At 40.6% G+C, this 19,365-nt stretch overlaps 1 protein-coding gene across 2 annotated transcripts in view; it reads left to right on the forward strand.

Annotated features, from left to right (window-relative positions):
• Positions 1-19,365, forward strand: part of LOC126481666 (negative elongation factor D) — a 209,027-nt gene that overhangs the window by 125,152 nt on the left and 64,510 nt on the right. For both annotated transcript variants that reach the window (XM_050105594.1, XM_050105595.1), the window contains exon 14: positions 1,266-1,395. In XM_050105594.1, coding sequence (XP_049961551.1) covers positions 1,266-1,395 — 130 coding nt within the window. The remainder of the gene's footprint in view (positions 1-1,265; positions 1,396-19,365) is intronic.

The raw sequence follows: 19,365 nt of genomic DNA on the forward strand, positions 1-19,365 counted from the left end.
TATTGTGCTTTCACTGCTTGGATGTGAATATGATGCTTACATCTTTCACAACAATGATGCTGTGAAAGGTAGTTTTGTGGCACCTGTTTCCAGTTTTTTCATACATGAGTATAAACAGAACCCAACCCACAACACTAATCTGTTTTTTCGCAGTAGGGAAAGGCAGTGTCTTGTTTTAGCAGTAAAAGCTGTGAATGGAACAAACTGAAGAACAACATTCTGTCAATAGTAGTAAATCATGTTATTTATGCCACTAGGAAAATGATGCCGGCAGCCAAACTATCTGTTGGCAACAATACCCTTGACTGTTGAAGGGGGTAAAAGAAAAAATTAAAAACTAACATGCGTTAGTGTGTTGTCCAGCATAAGAATTTCACAGTAAACAATCTACGGCTCTTCAGTTTTGTTTTATGATGCATTGAGCAAATTGAAAATAAATCTCTTGAGCTAGTGCATTTATTTCTTCCACATGAAACAGATTTCGTTGTACTAGAAAAGAGAACATTGTAGTGTATTTACCTAAGCCTTGGGTTAAATACATGAAAATGAGTCTCAGTAATGTCATCAAAGTGAAGAGAAATTTTTAAGATTTGACTAATGTAAGTAAAATGTTGCTAAAGATAATTGTCATTAGATAAACAGAAAATCCAATTGATTGGCTTTGCAACTTTGATTTTGCAGACATGAATGCACAGATTGTGTGAAATTTTCTTTAAGTGATCCTTACAGAAGAAAAATGTGTAAAAAGGAAATTAAAAATACCCTGTGCCCATTGATATCATTATTATGAAATATTACTACCATTGCAGGCCATTAATTAAGATTAGAATTTGTAATTTATTTGTTCAAGGATTGTTATTCATTGACAGTAGAATTTGCCAACTTAATATAAGAAAAACATAAGCGTATGTGCAGATGTATGAATATACTTCTGTTTAATGAGGAGAGGAAAGATGAAATGTGATATTATTATCCTCATGAAATTTATACCTCATATATGTCAGATGTTTCACAGAGATCTTAAAGCAGAGGCTGCAGTCTTGTCTAAATATAATATTAAGGATGTTCATTCTGACATGAGCTAGAAACCAATTTTCAAAAGACATTGGTTTTCTTTCTACGTACTGACTTTATTTTAATTTATATTTGATGTGAAAGAAAAACTAAATGTTGGACTTGTGAGAAAATTGAGCAATGCAACATTTTTGTTTTTAAGGCAAAAATTAATGAAGAGTTCTGATCTTGTGACAAAATCATCATTTTAGGTTTTGGAAGCCATAGCACCACCGTACACAGCAGAATTTGTGCAACTCTTCTTGCCCATGGTTGAGAATGAAGAAATTACTGGCTCTATGAGGGGTGATGGTGAAAATGACCCTGTGTCAGAATTCATTGGTAAGTAATTTTTAGACAGTTTCATTGTGTTGCAGTTTGTACTATTTTCCATTGTAATTGTTAGGAAATACAGCAAGAGCATCGCTGAACCACCAACAGTAGTTTTTTGTGAGAGAATATTAGATATAAAATGTAGTTAACAGTATGTATAGGGAATGCATTTACTAGTATAGAAGGTGCAGGGGGACGGGGAAGAAAACATGATATGTAATTGACAGCAGAATATTGATATTAGTTAGAGCAAAATTTTCCGGTTAACTTACGCTGGAAATGGACCATTGTGGAGTTATGGCTATTAAATGGCAACCTGAGATACGTGCATTTAAGTTTGTCTGGTAAGCAAACTGGCTAAATGTGCCTTGCAGGTGGCTTTTCTCCAACTAAACTGTGGTTTTGTTTTTCACCGGTGTGATACACTTCTTATCATTTATTGTACTCTTCCAGGTCACCATTATCCCATACATAATATGCTACCCAATGTTCATGTAACTCAAAGAGTTTGAAATGTAGTGGATATGAGAAGATGCTATGTTTAATACTCTCCATGCAGTATGTTGCCAGCAGTTGACAATTATGGGGCTTATGAGCTGGGACAAGAGAGAGAGAGAGAGAGAGAGAGAGAGAGAGAGAGAGAGAGATGTGCAATGTGCATATTTTAAATGTGTAAATACTGATACAGGACAGCCAAGTACAGTGAGAATTCTGATATTTGGTGAACAGATTCTTCAAATCTTTCAAAGCAGTGCAGTCAAACAGCACCAGAGCAGTAGCTCAAGAAGTTGATGTTGCTCATTGACTTGTTAGGAATAACACAAATGAAAAAGTTCACATCCCTGCTGTGTACATTCTTTGGGAGGAGAGGGTCATCCAAAGGAAGAAATGTTAATAATCTGCGTGCCTACAGGAAAAACCATCATTGGTATATAGCTGATTTATTCCATGGAGGGATCATAAAATGTATGCAAGTATTAAGATGGTACGAATTCCCTTAGTGTAACAAAATGAGGTGGTTAAAGTTAAAATTTTGCATTATTTAAGCCATCTTCTGTTCTCTGAATTGTCAAAGCATATGTTTTATTTATTGTGGCTTGAGATCAACTTCTTAATTGCAAGTAGCATCTCTGTCAAATTATTGTTAAGGAAGAAGGTCTCTATTGAAAAACATTTCAGAGTTTATATACACTCTTGCTCATAAATTAAGGATAATGCCATTACATGGTGAAACAATGCTCTGGTGGGCGGTTTGCAGGTTTAAATCACCTCGGGGTATGACCGTGCAGTGCATTTGACCTGCGGTCGTCGCACGGTGGCACTCGCAGCAGTCTGCATACGCAGAGGTGTGTTGGTGCATGTCAGAGTACGGTGCAGCGAGTAGGTGTGCAGATGTTTTCAGACATGCTAATGGTGACTGTGTGTTGAAAATGGTTCAAAGAACACATATTGATGATGATATTAGGGGCAGAATACAAGGTCGACTGGAGGCTGGTCAAACTCAACAGGTCGTAGCACGGGCCCTCCGTGTGCCACAAAGTGTGATCTCAAGATTATGGCAACGAATCCAGCAGACAGGAAATGTGTCCAGGCACTACAGTACGGGATGTCCACAGTGTATAACACCTCAAGAAGACTGATATCTCACCATCAGTGCCCGCAGACGGCCACGGAGTACTGCAGGTAGCCTTGCTCGGGACCTTACTGCAGCCACTGGAACAGTTGTCTCCAGACACACAGTCCACAGACAACTGAACAGACATGGTTTATTCGCCCGGAGACCTGCAAGGTACATTCCACTGGCCCTGGTTACAGGAAAGCCCCTAAAGCCTGGTGTCAAGAACACAGTACATGGTCATTGGAACAGTAGTCCGAGGTTATGTTCACAGACGAGTCCAGTTATAGTCTGAATAGAGATTCTCGTTGGGTTTTCATCTGGCATGAACCAGGAATCAGATACCAACCCCTTACTGTCCTTGAAAGGGACCTGTATGGAGGTCGTGGTTTGATGATGTGGGTTGGGATTATGATTGGTGCACGTACACCCCTGCATGTCTTTGACAGAGGTACTGTAACAGGTCAGGTGTATTGGGACGTCATGTTGCACCAGTATGTCCACCTTTTCAGGGATGCAGTAGGTCCCACCTTCCTCCTGATGGATGATAACACACGGCCCCACCGAGCTGCCATCGTGGAGGACTACCTTGAAACAGAAGATACCAGGCGAATGGGGTGGCCTGCCTGTTCTCCAGATCTAAACCCCATCGAGCATGTCTGACATGCTCTCGGTCGATGTATGCTGCGCGTCTTCGAACCCCTAGGACACTTCAGGAGATCTGACAGGCACTGGTGCAAGAATGGGAGGCTATACCCCAGCAGCTGCTCGACCACCTGATCCAGAGTATGCCAACCCGTTGTGCGGTCTGTGTACGTGTGCATGGTGGTGATATCCCATATTGATGTCGGGATACATGCGCAGGACACAGTGGCGTTTAATAGCACGTGTTTTGGGACGGTTTTTTCAACTTATCACCAATAGTGTGGACTTGCAGATCAGTGTCGTGTGTGTTCCCTAAGTGCCTATGCTATTAGGGCCAGTTTTGTGTAGTGCCAGTGCCACGTTGTGTGGCACCACATTCTACAATTATCCTTAATTTATGGGCACGTGTGTGTGTGTGTGTGTGTGTGTGTGTGTGTGTGTGTGTGTGTGTGTCAGACACACAAATTTTAACATGCAGAAGAGCAACACACGCATTGGATTCAATACATTCCACATCATCGTAAACCTAAAATTACAATAGAACTATATTAGATGATGACATGCCCTTCCAGTAAAAAGGCATATAAAAGGTGATATATTCTCAAATGTCTCAAATAGACCAGTGCGGTGACACATGTTGACAAACGGGAGCTGATGGTGACCGGACATTGCAGGGGGAGGATTGTAATCTTGTATCTATGATGTGAGTTTACAGTTGTAAGCTACCATAGACTATCATAAGTAAACATAGACTATGGTTGCTTTCCTAGTAGCCTTGGTCAGTTATGACCATAACCACTTTACCTGTGTGTTAGGTGAGTTTCATACCTGCTGGGCATTACCTCAGTTTGATCATGTATGCAATCCCACCATCTCAAACATCGCTTCAATACTTCATTGAGCTTACATAAAATGTGTTTCTGTTATTATTAACAACTTTTGCACTTATCAATAACAACAGGAAACTCTTGCCTTTGAAAATTGATGGAGAATGTTGTATTGAGTGCAAAATAGCAATAGTTACATAGATTTTTTTTGTGTTTGTGCGTGTAAACTGTACTTGCATAAAAAATAATTGCTTTGGTTATATGAAAGTGCAGAAGTTACGTATCAGCTAGTTTTTATTATTTATAAAATGCAATATATATTTTGTATGGATATTAAATGCACAGTGGACTAACATTTAAGAAGGTATAGTTCTAATTATGTGCAAATCAAGAAGTCGCCAGCTTCGAGGTTCTCTCAAACACATTCATATATCAAACAATGGAAAATCCAGGGTGGAATGTAAAGCAGGGCATATAAAACCTGGGACAACTGGGAGATCTGGGAAAAACCCGGGAATTTTTTCATCTGGGAGAAAACTGGAATAAACCTGAGAATTTGTTTTAGTTTTCAGTTAAGTTTTTGTAATTTTGACTGGTAAAAACAAATACTGTTAACAGAGACTATTACTGTATTCTACTACTGCAGAATAATACTGCAGCAATAAAACATGAACAAGAGGAAAAAATGAAAATGGAACGTTAATTGCAAAGTAAATGCTCCATATACAACAACAAAACACAGTGGTCATACAAGCGTCTGCCAACAGCAAAATGTGTCAAAAGCTTTAGGAAGACTATGCAATGCTTTACAATAACAAATTGCATTCAATGGGCATGACATCAAAACTGTTTACATTAGACTCATTGTATCAGTCATCTGCATGCAAAGGTGAGTCACATATGAGTAGTACCTTCTCCCGCTTCTGGCTATAGAAATGTGGCAATTGGTTGTGTAAGCAGTCGCAGCTAAATGCTACTGGGGAAAATTTTGCTGGTGCGCCCAAGCTACCAGATTCACACATGTGCAGCAGGCCTGGATCTAGGAGGGGCCAAACCGAGGTATCTAACCGGGTATTTTGGGAGAGGTGGAGGGGGGGGTGCCATATGGTTTTGAAACGTATCCTTGTTGGTTTTTGAATGCATGCATAATGTACGTGATGTCTCTGTCAGGGGAATTCTCATCATATCTAGAAGTAAACTTCCCTGCAGACAAAAGGTGACGGGGTATATGAGCTGAGCAGAGTAAAGCCGACCGGATGAATGTCAGTCGCTGTCTGATTATGTGATTGATTGGGTTTGCATTGTTATAATTACTAGCAAAATCCATAGATTCAGACCACCTGAGTGGGCATAAATGACTAACAGGAATAACAGGTAAGAAAGATTACATATTATCTTTTTGGTGTATCCAAGAAAATGAAATTTTGACACAAAATTTTTGGCCAGATCACTACGCTAGTAAGGGGCAGTTGGACAGTCCCCGGCTAGCAGCCTAGCCGCCGGCCGAAGTGGCCGTGCGGTTAAAGGCGCTGCAGTCTGGAACCGCAAGACCGCTACGGTCGCAGGTTTGAATCCTGCCTCGGGCATGGATGTTTGTGATGTCCTTAGGTTAGTTAGGTTTGACTAGTTCTAAGTTCTAGGGGACTAATGACCTCAGCAGTTGAGTCCCATAGTGCTCAGAGCCATTTGAATCATTTTGAACCGGCTAGCAGCCACTTAAGTTCTACTCTGGAAGTAGTGTGGAAAAGGCATTGTACAAACGTGTAACAACGCCTAACCGGAAAATAATTGCGGGATAATTAAACCGGTGATTTTGGCAGCGTTAGTGAAGTTAACCGGCTAATAAGTTATGACAATGGCAAAAATAGTTAACAGAATTAGTGATTGATTGTTAGAACGAGGAAGGAGAAGAAACATAGACATCACAAAAATTATGGAAGGATATGATGATTTCAAGTTTATATAAAAATTTTGTACTTCTACTTTTTGACGTCATGCTTGTGAGAAACTGGAGCGTACGAATGAAATGTGAAACTATTTCCTAACATAAGGGTTTTTGCTTGTAGTAGGCTTAATAGGCGTTTCATGTTGGTACTTTGTGAATTATATTATGTCGTGTTATAAAACTGACCATCTGTGTCAAAACAGTCTCGTTAATGTGGTATGTGTTACAGTTGCTGCAGTATTAGAAAGACCTACTTTGTTTCATCTAGCAGGTAGTGACAAAATAGATGTAATCATATTGAGAAACCGCACGAGTCTTGGGTATAGCGTATAACTTCATTATTTTAATACAGATTTCAGAAAAACGGCGTAACTTTATATCAGAAACTTGCCTATATACATTTGTTTATAGGCCTAATTCTCGTAACGTTTTTGGAGAATCAAAGTTAAAGTATCTCGTTTAATTGTCCTTTTTTTCATTCCATCGAGTGAAATATATAATAAATAGCGTATACCTTCGTTGTTTTATACAGATCTCAGAAAAACAGCGGAATTTTAAATCAGAAACTTGCTTATATACATTTGTGAATAGGCTTAATTCTTGTAACGTCTTTTTTGATTTTCGGTAATTTATTTAATTTATTCTAGCTAAAGTATTATTTTTGCCATGAGTGAGAAGTGCCTGACTTGGCGTAGAATTGTTAGTTCCGGGGTTTGGTGTGATGGATGCAGTAGTTTTTTTCACTGGGGGGACTGCAGTGGCGTGGGTGTTGGGAAAGTGGATCAGGCTCATCAGTGGTTATGTAGGATTTGCAGCAGAGATAGGAAGATAGTGGAACAGGAGGGGAAAATTGCTGCCCTTCAGGCTGAGCTAGATCAGGCTAGGGAAGATCTGGACAGGTTAAGGAGGGAGAAGGGCAAAGAGAGGTGGGAAGTGGCAACAGGTAGCAGAAGGAACAGGCCTAGAACTAAGTCTGACAGTTTTGTGGTGAATGTCAAAAATAAGTTTGACCTGTTGCTTCAGTTAGAAACTGATGAGCCTCAAGCAGAGGTAGGTGTAGACAGGACACAACAAACTTTCAATAGGAAATTGAAAAAGAATGTAGGAAAGTCATCGAAAAGGAAGAAAGTTTTGTTGTTAGGCAGTTCTCATGCTAGAGGTGTAGGCCAACTTCTGCGGGAGGAATTAGGACCAGAATACCAGGTCACAAATTTTTTCAAACCAAGTGCTAGTCTGGATCAGGTGACAGAGGATTTAGGTTCACTCTGTAAAGGATTTACCAGGGAAGACACCGTGGTTATTGTGGGAGGGCCAGGGAACAGCATCGACAGAGATCCTGGGTACAGTATAGAGTGTGACCTGGTAAAGATTGCGTCGGCATCGGGACACACCAATGTTGAATTTGTATCTGTCCTGAGACGCCATGACCGGCCTCATTTGAACTCTTCTGTTGGGAGAGTTAATTTGGAGTTGGAACGGCTGCTTGGGTCGGGTGCGGGGGCTCATATTGGTGTGGTTCCTGTTGATTATCTCAGTAGGTGGGACTATACCAGGCACGGCCTACATCTCAACAAGAAAGGGAAGGGGAAACTGGCTGGGGTAATAGCAGGAAATTTAAGGGGGGGGGGGGAGGCACTGCCATGAATGGTAAAATACCAGTGGTTACAGGTGTTGGAGCAGCACCTTTTTTAGGATAGGTAAGACAGAAAGATGTCAAGTTCTACGAGAGGTCAGGACTGAAACAAATCTTCAGTTTAGGAAAGAAATTAAACAGCACAATTCTAGCACATTGGATCACCAATCACAGCTACCAATTATAAATTTTCACCAATCACCAGAAATTTCATCTCCACCAAGTTGTATCTCAGTCCTAGGTAATTGCATTGATGAATTAAAGTCACCCAACCCAGTTGACATAATCTGCCTCTCTGAACACCATGTGACCACTGGTATAGGAACTAGGCCTAAGCACAATGAGAAACTAAGACAGGAGAGTACTGCAAATGTTAGAATAAGGAAAGGTTCTCATAAAAGTATAATTAAAAATAATGTAAGTATATTTCATCAAAATATTGGGAGTTTAAAGAGTAAAGTAGATGAGCTTCTGGTTTGTTTAGAAGATTTAGAAGCTGAGAATGAAATAGATATACTATGCCTGTCTGAGCATCACATTGTTACCGATATGGATAAGGTAAATGTAAGTGGTTATAAGCTCTCTGCACATGTAATGAGAGAAAATATGGAGAAAGGAGGAGTTGCCATACATGTCAAAAGTTATCATTGTGCAAAAAGTTTAGAAACAAAAAAGTTTTGTGTAGAGAAACATATAGAAGCATGTGCCTGTGAGCTTAAATTAAATAAAGGCACATTTATAATTGTAACTGTATATAGGTCCCCATCAGGAAATTTTCATCTATTTCTGAAAAATTTGGACTCCTTGTTGTGCTATCTGTCAGACAGGGGGAAGCAAATTATTATTTGTGGGGACTTCAATGTAGATTCTCTGAAAGAGGGTAATAGGAAAAATGACCTTGAAGTATTACTCGGTTCTTTCAATTTGACACCCGTTATTGATTTTCCTACTCGGGTGGTAAAGGATAGCAGCTCACTGATAGATAACTTCTTTATAGACCAAGATAAGTTTAACCAGGTAAATGCTCAGCCTGTTGAGAATGGTCTTTCTGATCATGGTGCACAGCTAGTTACAATATATGACATAGCTCCATTCAACAATACTAAACAGTCCTCCAAAGTAGTACGTTCAGTCAACGATTTAACAATTGCAAATTTCAGGGAAATCCTACAGCAGTTAGACTGGGGTGAGGTGTACCGTGAACCTGATGCCAATTTAAAATATAATTTATTTCATGACATTTTTGTAAATGCATTTGAAAACTGCTTCCCCAAGAAAATAGTTAAATATACTCGTAAGAAACCTTGTAACAAACCATGGCTTACTAAGGGTATAAAAATATCTTGTAACCGGAAAAGGGAAACGTATCTGACAGCAAGAAAGAGTAGTGACCCAGAAACTATCAAAAATTATAAAAACTACTGTGTTATATTAAGAAAAGTTATTAAAAAATCCGGGAGTATGTGTATCATGTCTGAAATCAGCAACTCTGATAATAAAATTAAAACAATTTGGAATATTATTAAAAGAGAAACAGGTCAACCAGGAGCAGAGGAAGACAGTATTACCATCAAATTGAATGAAAGCTTTACGAACAGAAAGTCAGAAGTTGAATATATTTTTAATAATCATTTTCTAAATGTTGTGGATATAGTAGTATCCAGGTGTTCATTAGAAGATGCTAGGCTGTTAATGGAAGAGGCCATACCTATGCAATTTGATACAATTGAAATCTCACCCACTTCTCCCTCTGAAATTAGGAAAATAATAAATTTGCTTAAAAGCAAAAACTCACATGGAATTGATGGCATTTCCAGCAAAATACTAAAAGCTTGTTCTCAACAGATAAGTAAGATTCTCAGCCACCTGTGTAATAGCTCTCTGGAACAGGGCATTTTCCCTGATAGAGTGAAATATGCTATTGTTATACCTTTGTATAAAAAGGGGGATAGATCTGATGTCAACAATTACCGTCCAATCTCCCTTCTAACAGCTTTATCCAAAATTTTTAGGAAGTAATGTATTCAAGAGTAGCTTCACATATCTGTAAAGATGAAGTACTAACAGAATGTCAGTTTGGTTTCCAGAAAGGTTTTTCAACAGAAAATGCCATATATGCTTTCACCAGTCAAATTTTGAATGATCTGAATAACCGAACACCACCCATTGGGATTTTTTGTGATCTCTCAAAGGCTTTTGATTGTGTAAATCATGAAATTCTGCTAGACAAGCTCAAGTATTGTGGCATGAGTGGGACAGTGCACAAATGGTTTAATTCGTACCTAACTGGAAGAGTGCAGAAAGTTGAAATAAGTAGTTCTCGTAACATGCAAAGATCAGCACATTCCTCAAACTGGGGAACTATCAAGAATGGGGTTCCACAAGGGTCAGTCTTGGGTCCTTTGTTGTTCTTATTATATATTAATGGCTTGCCATTCTATATTCATGAAGAGGCAAAGTTAGTTCTCTTTGCTGATGATACAAGTATAGTAATCACACCTGAGAAACAAGAATTAACTGATGAAATTATCAATACTGTCTTTCAGAAAATTACTAAGTGGTTCCTTGTAAACGGACTCTCACTGAATTTTGATAAGACACAGTACATACAGTTCCGTACAGTGAATGGTATTACACCATTAATAAATATAGACCTTAATCAGAAGCATATAGCTAAGGTAGAATATTCCAAATTTTTAGGTGTGTCCATTGATGAGAGATTAAATTGGAAGAAACACATTGATGATCTGCTGAAACGTTTGAGTACAGCTACTTATGCAATAAGGGTCATTGCAAATTTTGGTGATAAACATCTTAGTAAATTAGCTTACTACGCCTATTTTCACTCATTGCTTTCATATGGCATCATATTTTGGGGTAATTCATCACTGAGGAATAAAGTATTTATTGCACTAAAGCGTGTAATCAGAATAATAGCTGGAGTCCACCCAAGATCATCCTGCAGACCTTTATTTAAGGATCTAGGGATATTCACAGTAGCTTCCCAGTATATATACTCTCTTATGAAATTTGTTATTAACAACCAAACCCAATTCAAAAGTAATAGCAGTGTGCATAACTACAATACTAGGAGAAAGGACGATCTCCACTATTCAAGATTAAATCTAACTTTAGCACAGATAGGGGTGAATTATACTGGCACTAAAGTCTTTGGTCACTTACCAAATAGTATCAAAAGTCTGACAGATAACAAACAAGTATTTAAGAAGAAATTAAAAGAATTTCTGAATGACAACTCCTTCTACTCCATAGAGGAATTTTTAGATATAAATTAAGAAAAAAAAGAAAAAAAAACAAAAATATAAAAAAAAATAAAAATAAAAAATAAAGGAAAAAACACAAAAAAATAAAGTTGTTATATTAACTTAAGTATGTTGTTAAATTAACCTAATTATGTCATGTATTGGAAAATTCGACTCGTTCCACATCATTACGAAATATCGTATTCATGATCCATGGAACTAGTATTAATCTAATCTAATCTATATTAACAGCTTTTTCGATATTAGATGACGACATTTTGATTTTTCATGTAGCAAAATGTTTGACGAACTTTGATGAGGCAATTTTCTTTCACTGAAAGGAAAGCACGCCATGTAAAGCTGTAGCAAGATTAGAGAGGAGAAAATGCTAGGAGCTAAAGATTGAAGAATGTGTACTGTCATTCTTATTTCTTGTCTTAACTGGTTTTATGTAGCCTACATTTTTATGTCACACAAAACAGCAAGTTATTAGCTAATAGCCAATAAAGAGTGCAAATTTTCTGAAGAGTTATTGTTCTCCCAATTACAAAAAATCCCATCCAGTATTAATTGCAAGAGATTTTTAAGAAGATGGGTAGGATGTCAAACCGGCCAACTGGGAGCAGAAGAGGCACACAGGACATTTTAATTTCCACTGTCCTGAATATTCTTTGATGACATCCATTACAAAATATATACATTTCCGTTCCACAGAGCAAAGTGCAGTGATGTGCCATTGTATGCTAAGTGAAGAGGCGTGGCACTGCACTTTGGCACATTTAAGACCAAATAACGTCTTAAATCTCCTTGAACACACATGTTTTATGTGCGCTACAAAATAAACATCTTTTTGAAAATTCAATTTATTTTCTTTTTCCTTTTCTTTTTTTTAAATTTTTGACATCCTATCTCAAACATTCGATGGATGGGGGGCTGGCACCACTATCTGGTATTGCACCGTTTCGGAAATATCTTAGATCAGGGCTTATGCGTAGAGTAGTGTGAGTTATAGTAGGGAAGTGGGTAATCTCTACATGACCCATGTTTACATTTAGTGATTTTACTGCTTTCTCTTTGTTTACTGCTCTCATGTATAATGAAAACAAAACGGATTTCTGTGGCCAAGAGCTATCAAGTGAATTAAAATACATTCACATAATTACAGAAGGCTGAAATATGTTATTAGTTTCGGATTTTATTTCCACCTTTCTGACAGTCAAGCATTAATCACCTTGCAGAACAATGAAGTTATTTTTGTTGGTTTGCTAAAGAAATTTGTCTTTTATTAATCTTTTCCGCTGAGGCAGTCAATGTATCTGAAACGAAGTATTTAATTCCACACTACTGGTCAGTTTCAACTTTTCGCTGCATTTCAAGTGCATGTTTTCATCTTCCAGCACGTACGGCATTAGGCCGTAATAAAAAACAAACATGAGATAATACAGTACTGGTACTCCAAGAAAATTTACATCCCGAAAACCACATTTCTCATTTCAGGGAATGATGAAAGGTAGTCGAAACTTTGGTGGAGAATGTAATTCAGTTGCTCCAGTGTTGGGTGGTACTGAGTCACGAGGTGATTGCTCCTCTGTGGCTGGACAGTGGGACTTGAGAGGTGGTAGGTGACTGGAAAGATGAAGCACAGGAGACCTGTTTTTGTACAAGGTTGGAAGGTTAATTAAGGTCTGTAAAGGCCTCAGTGAGACTCTCAATATATTTAGAGAAGGACTGCTGATGGCCGCAGTTGGCTAGGCTGTATGGAAGGGTCTTCTTGGCACGGAATGGGTGGCAGTGGTCAGAGTGGAGGTATTGCTGGTGGTTGGTAGGTTTCATATGGACAGTGGTACTGATGTAGCCATCTTTGAGGTGGAGGGCAACCATTGAGGAAGGTGGCTTGTTGGCTTGAGTAGGACAAGGTGAAGTGAGTGGGGGAGAAGGTGTTGAGGTTGTGGAGGAAAGTGGACAGTGTGTCGTCACCCTCTATCCAGATCATGAAGACGCCACCAATGAATCTGAACCAGGCAAGGGTTTAGGATTCTGGGTATGGATTCCTCTAGATGGCCCATGAATAGGTTGGCATAGATTGGTGTCATGTGGGTGCCATAGTTGTACCCTGCATTTGTTTGTAGGTAATTCCTTTGAAGAAGAAGTAATTGTAGGTGAGAATATAGTTGGCCATGGCGACTAAGAACAAGGTTGTTGGTTTGGAATCTGTCGGATGTTGGGAAAGGTAGTATTCAATAACGATAAGGCCATGGGCATTACGGATGTTACTGTAAAGGGAGATAGCATCAATAGTGACAAACAGGGCACCATGTGGTAAAGGAACATGAACTGTGGAGGAAATGATTGATATCTTTTATATAGGAAGGTAGGTTGTGGGTAATAGGCTGAAGGTGTTGGTTTACAGTGGGGGCACAGTAACTGCCACAGTGGGGCATCCAGGGTGGTTGGGTTTATGGGCTTTTGGGAGCATGTAGAAGGTAGGAGTGGGTGCAGTGGTAGAGGTGAGGGGAGAGATGGACTGTGGAGAGAAGTTCTGGTATGGGCCTAAGGATTTGAGGAGAGGTGGATATTGTGCTGGATTTCTGGAACGGAGTCGCTGTGGCAGGGTTTGTAGGTGGATGAATCTGACAACTGACAGAGTCCTTCTGTCAGGTAATCCCTGCAGTTGTGGGCTTTCAAATAGAAAATGATGAATGATGATATAATGTGGTGGCCCTCAACTACTGTATTTACTCGAATCTAAGCCGCACTTTTTTTCCGGTTTTTGTAATCCAAAAAACCGCCTGCGGCTTAGAATCGAGTGCGAAGTAAGTGAAGTTCTGAAAAATGTTGGTAGGTGCCGCCACAACTAACTTCTGCCATCGAATATATGTAGCACTACACAGGCATGCTTTGCAGGCACAAAGATAAACACTGACGCCAAAACCTCTGCGCCAATAAATAAATTAAAGAAAAAGGTGGATGACGAGCTTTTTTTCTCCACCCCGAGTTTCGACCACTGCATTTTCATACATTATCCAACGAAGTAAATACAAATTCCGTATTGTTCATCTTCCCTTGTAGCAGCATTTCAATGTACTACGAAAATCCGACTGGCAAAACTTTTTGGGATGTTTGTCAATATGGCCAACTCTACGTTCTGAATTTTTTCCTGCCTGTGAGAAGAGATGGTTGGTAATAGGAACTTTTATGAATTGTGAATCACATGCAGTATTCTCTTCACCATAAGAATAATACGAATATGAACATTTTGCCATGTATTCTTTCGTGTGTGCTGCTATCTCCTTTAAATCCTGTCTGCCTAATAAACTACGAAACTAGAGTGAGACAACAGCAAATGTGGAAGAATATACATATCATGTCATGTTTATATTCGTATTATTCTTATGCCTAATAGTGATGCAGTCAGAAATGAAGCACGGCGATTGACTAGATTTTTAAATCTAAGATGACTCTAATTTCTGTGCAGAATGTAATGTACTAAAGAGGTGTCTGCAAAGATTTTCAAGGGGAGAAAAATTTTCACTAGACTCTCGTTCAGAACATCTTCTATCATACGCAGTCTATTATTTGGTTCTTGTTGATCATTATCAAAGAAAGCAGCAGTGTAAGTAACAGCAAATAGCATTCTCTTGCCATTGTTTCGCTAATGAGACGATTCCTGTCTCTCCTGTCTGTCATTATCAGAATGCGACAAACAATGCATGACACAGTGCAGTAGGGCCTAATGCATTTTCAGCTTAGAGTGACATAAACATCTATAACAAAGAGAATGGCACTTATCAGATCAAAGAAAAATAAGCAATCAATTCAAACCAGACGAAGCACGTGAAAAAGGAAGGGTACCCGTATAAATACGGACGGAGCGCCTGACGCAAAAAAATGGCTACCTGGTAAAGCTTAACTGTTAAGCTTACGACTCAAACCAAACTACTATAGGTGTATCGTTATTCATTCGACCTAAATTGTGTCTCATATTACAACGGACCAACTTTGTTTCGATTTGGAGGTGCGGCCTAAAACTTTTCTTTCCCCTTGAATTTCGAGTCTCAAATTTCAGGTGCGGCTTAGATACGGGCAATTTTTTTTTTTTTCCTATGATTTCAAGTCTCATTTTTCAGGTGTGGCTTAGATTCGAATGCGGCTTAGATTCAAGTAAATACGGTACGTACCCTCAGACTTAGAACTGCAATATTAAAAGTTTTGGCTGGTTTTGTTGTCTAGGGTCTTAGATACGAAGTTGCTGCATTACAAGCCAAATACTGCTGAATCTACAGTATTCAATATGAAAATGCTGAGCCGCGATAGGCGCAATAAAAATATTCACACAATCATAGCTTTCTGCCATTAAGGCCGTTGTCAGCAGTACACACACACACACACACACACACACACACACACACACACACACTCGCAAGCGCAACTTGCACACACATCTGCCATCTGAGAGAGCTGAAACTACACTGTGACCAGCAGCACCAGTGCATGATGGGAGTGGCGACTGGGTGGGGGTAAGGAGGAGGCTTGGGCGAGGAGGGGGAGGGATAGTATGGTGGGAGTGGCAGACCGTGAAGTGTTGCAGTTTAGACGGAGTGTGGGAGAGAAGATGTGTAGGGAGGAGGGGGTAAGTAGCGGAAAGGAGAGAAATATAAATAAAATAAATTAAAAGATTGGGCGTGGCGGTGAAATGACGGCTGTTTAGTGCTGGAACGGGCACAGGAAGGGGGCGGGACGGGTGAGGACAGTGACTAACAAAGGTTGAGGCCAGGAGGGTTACGGGAACGTAGGATGTATTGGAGGGAAATTTCCCACCTGCGCAATTTAGAAAAGCTGGTGTTGGTGGGAAGGATCCATATGGCACAGGCTGTGAAGCAGTCATTGAGATGAGGGGTATCGTGTTTGGCAGCGTGTTCAGCTACAGGGTGGTCCACTTGTTTTTTGGCCACAGTTTGTCGGTGGCCGTTCATGCGGACAGACAACTAGTTGGTTGTCATGCCTACATAGAATGCAGTACAGTGGTTGCAGCTTAGCCTGTAGATCACATGACTGGTTTCACAGGTAGCCCTGCCTTTGATGTGATAGGTAATGTTAGTGACTGGACTGGAGTAGGTGGTCGTAGGAAGATGTATGGGACAAGTCTTGCATCTAGGTCTATTACAGGGGTATGAACCATGAGGTAATGGATTGGGAGGAGGGGTTGTGTAAGGGTGAACGAGTATATTGTGTAGGTTTGGTGGACAGCGGAATATCACGGTATGAGGGATGGGAAGGATAGTGGATAGGACATTTCTCATTTCAGGGCACGACGAGAGGTAGTCGAAACCCTGATGGAGAATGTAATTCAGTTGCTCTGGTCCCGGATGGTGCTGAGTTACGAGGGGAATGCTCCTCTGTGGCCGGACTGTGGGACTTTGGGAGGTGGTGGGAGACTGGAAAGATAAGGCACAGGAGATTTGTTTTTGTACAAGGATGGGAGGATAATTAAGGTCAGTGCAAGCTTCAGTGAGACCCTCGGTATATTTAGAGAGGGACTGCTCGTCACTGCAGATGCGACAGCCATGGATGGCTAGGCTGTATGTAAGGTATTTCTTGGTATGAAACGGGTGGCAGCTGTTGAAGTGGAGGTATTGCTGGCAGTTAGTAGGTGTGATATGGACGAAGGTACTGATGTAGCCATCTCTGAGGCAGAGGTTAACATCTAGGAAGGTGGCTTGTTGGGTTGAGGAGGACCAGGTGAAACAAATGGGGGCGAAGTTGTTGAGGTTCTGGAGGAATGAGAATAAGGTGTCCCCACCTTTAATCCAGATAGCGAAGGTGTCTCACACACACACACACACACACACACACACACACACACACACACACCGAAATGCAACTTACACTCGCATGACTACCGTCTCTGGCAGCTGAAGCCAGACTACGAGCAGCGCATGATGTGAGATGCAACCTAGTGGTGGTAAGGAGGTGGCTAGGGGGGGGGGGGGGGGGGGGGGGGTGTAGGTTGGGGGACGGTAAACTGCTGTTAGTGGGAGCATACAGGGACGATGTGGAGAGAGGTTAGGGCAGTTAGGTGCAGTCAGGAGTTTAGACGGAGTTTGGGGCAGAGGGGGAGTGTTGGAAAAGGAGAGAAGTAAAAAGACTGGTTGTATTGATGGAACAGAGGGCTGTGTAGTGCTGGAATGGGAACAGTGAAGGGGCTAGATGGGTAAGGACAGTGACTAACCAAGGTTGATGCCAGAAGGGCTGCGGGAATGTAGGGTATATTGCAGGCAGAGTTCCCACCTGCACAGTTCAGAAAAGCTGGTGTTGGTGGGGAGAAAAGAGATGGCACAGTTGTGAAGCAGTCATTGAAATGAAGAACATCATGTTGGGCGTAGAGATGGGGGATGCGCTCTTGAACTAATTCATAGAGTTGAATCTTTCAAAGGAGTGAACAATCAGTGATTCAGAAAAAAAGAACGGTAGCTCCAAACGTTTCCCACGGCAGAGAGAGAGAGAGAGAGAGAGAGAGAGAGAGAGAGAGAGAGAGAGAGAGAGAGACACACACACACACGGAGCATATCAGCAGCGCCTCTGCTGGTCAGAGCACAGTGCACGCCACACAACACAGCCAGCGCCGGCCTCTGCCCTGCTTCTACCTTGGCTGCCTGCATTGTGCAGTGCCCCATTGGATTTTGTGTTTCACATATGCCGTGCCGTCCATGTGCGTCGTCTGCCGCGCGCAGTGTCTGGCGCAGCTTAACTTCGCATTTCACTCTGTCGGCGATCGTTTCAGTCGCACGTCCTGCCCTCTGGGCAGTTGATGCGAGCAACAGGACAGAGAGCCACCTAGCGGATAACATAGGAACTACTTGCAACAACCTGCTCGCAAGGGAACGGACGATTTGTTTCGGAGCGGGTGAGTTCACCGCTCCCCCCACCCTCGGAACTCGCCCGCTCAACGCTCACCCCACCGTCTCGACTCTAGCCGGAGCGTTGAGCAAAGCGACTCAGGTGTCACTCTGGTCTCTGCGGTCTCAGCTCACGCAGTAATACAGCTCGCGGCTCGACCCGCTCGACTCAGCGCCTCTGCATCGGAGTTCGTCCCTACTGGATATTGTTCTTCGTAGTAATACCGCTATGTATATTACATTATTATGTTATGTATACATCAATTGTTTTTATTTTATTTTTATTTGTTTAAACTGATTAGATTAGGTTCCTGATGACTCCTCTTACTATAGGATTTTTATTATGGACACTCGAATTTACGCTTTAATTACGACCGAACTGATAAACGTATCGCAAAATGTGATACACCAATATTTTCCTTGTTTTATTCTGCGTAAGGCTATATGCAGCACTTTCGTTTTACAGTCAAATTTATATTTTTTTTTTTCTTATTCTGGTACGGATTTTGCGATTTTAGGCGTCTTCGGAAGGAAACGTTCACTTTAAAAATATATGGCTTGCGATGAATTTGTATGAGGTTAATGAAATTTTAATACATTATAGCCAAATATATTGTTAATGTAAATCTCAAGTTACAACATTTTCCGATCACCCAAAAAACCACGATAGTGCAAAATAAATCAATAATCAAAAACTTTGTCATATCGTGGAAATTTCAATAAACAATACAAAATTCTTACTCATTATCTGTGTTACTTAAAAATAGGATCAAATAAGATCAAAATACAGGTGTAGTACTGGAATAAACCAAGTTTAAAGGACAATGTGCCTTCCATTTATTTTCTATTGTAAATGAGTGGTGAGTCATGAAAAAGAGCTAATTCATTTCAGGGAGTGAACAGTTCTGATCCAATCTCTGAAAAGAACAGTTTTGCCCATCTCTAGCTGGGCGGTGTGCTCAGCAACAGGATGGTCCAGTTGTTTCTTGGTCATAGTTTGTAGGTGGCCATTCGTGAGGACAGACAGGTTGTTGGTTGTCACACCCACGTAGAATGCTGCTCTGTTGTTGCAGCTTAGTATGTAGATCATATGATTGGTTTCACAAGTAGCCCTGGATCATACCAAGAAGTCCATTCCACATTGCCAGCCACCCG

The sequence above is a fragment of the Schistocerca serialis genome, chromosome 5, assembly GCF_023864345.2.
Source record: "Schistocerca serialis cubense isolate TAMUIC-IGC-003099 chromosome 5, iqSchSeri2.2, whole genome shotgun sequence".
Lineage (NCBI taxonomy): Eukaryota > Metazoa > Arthropoda > Insecta > Orthoptera > Acrididae > Schistocerca > Schistocerca serialis.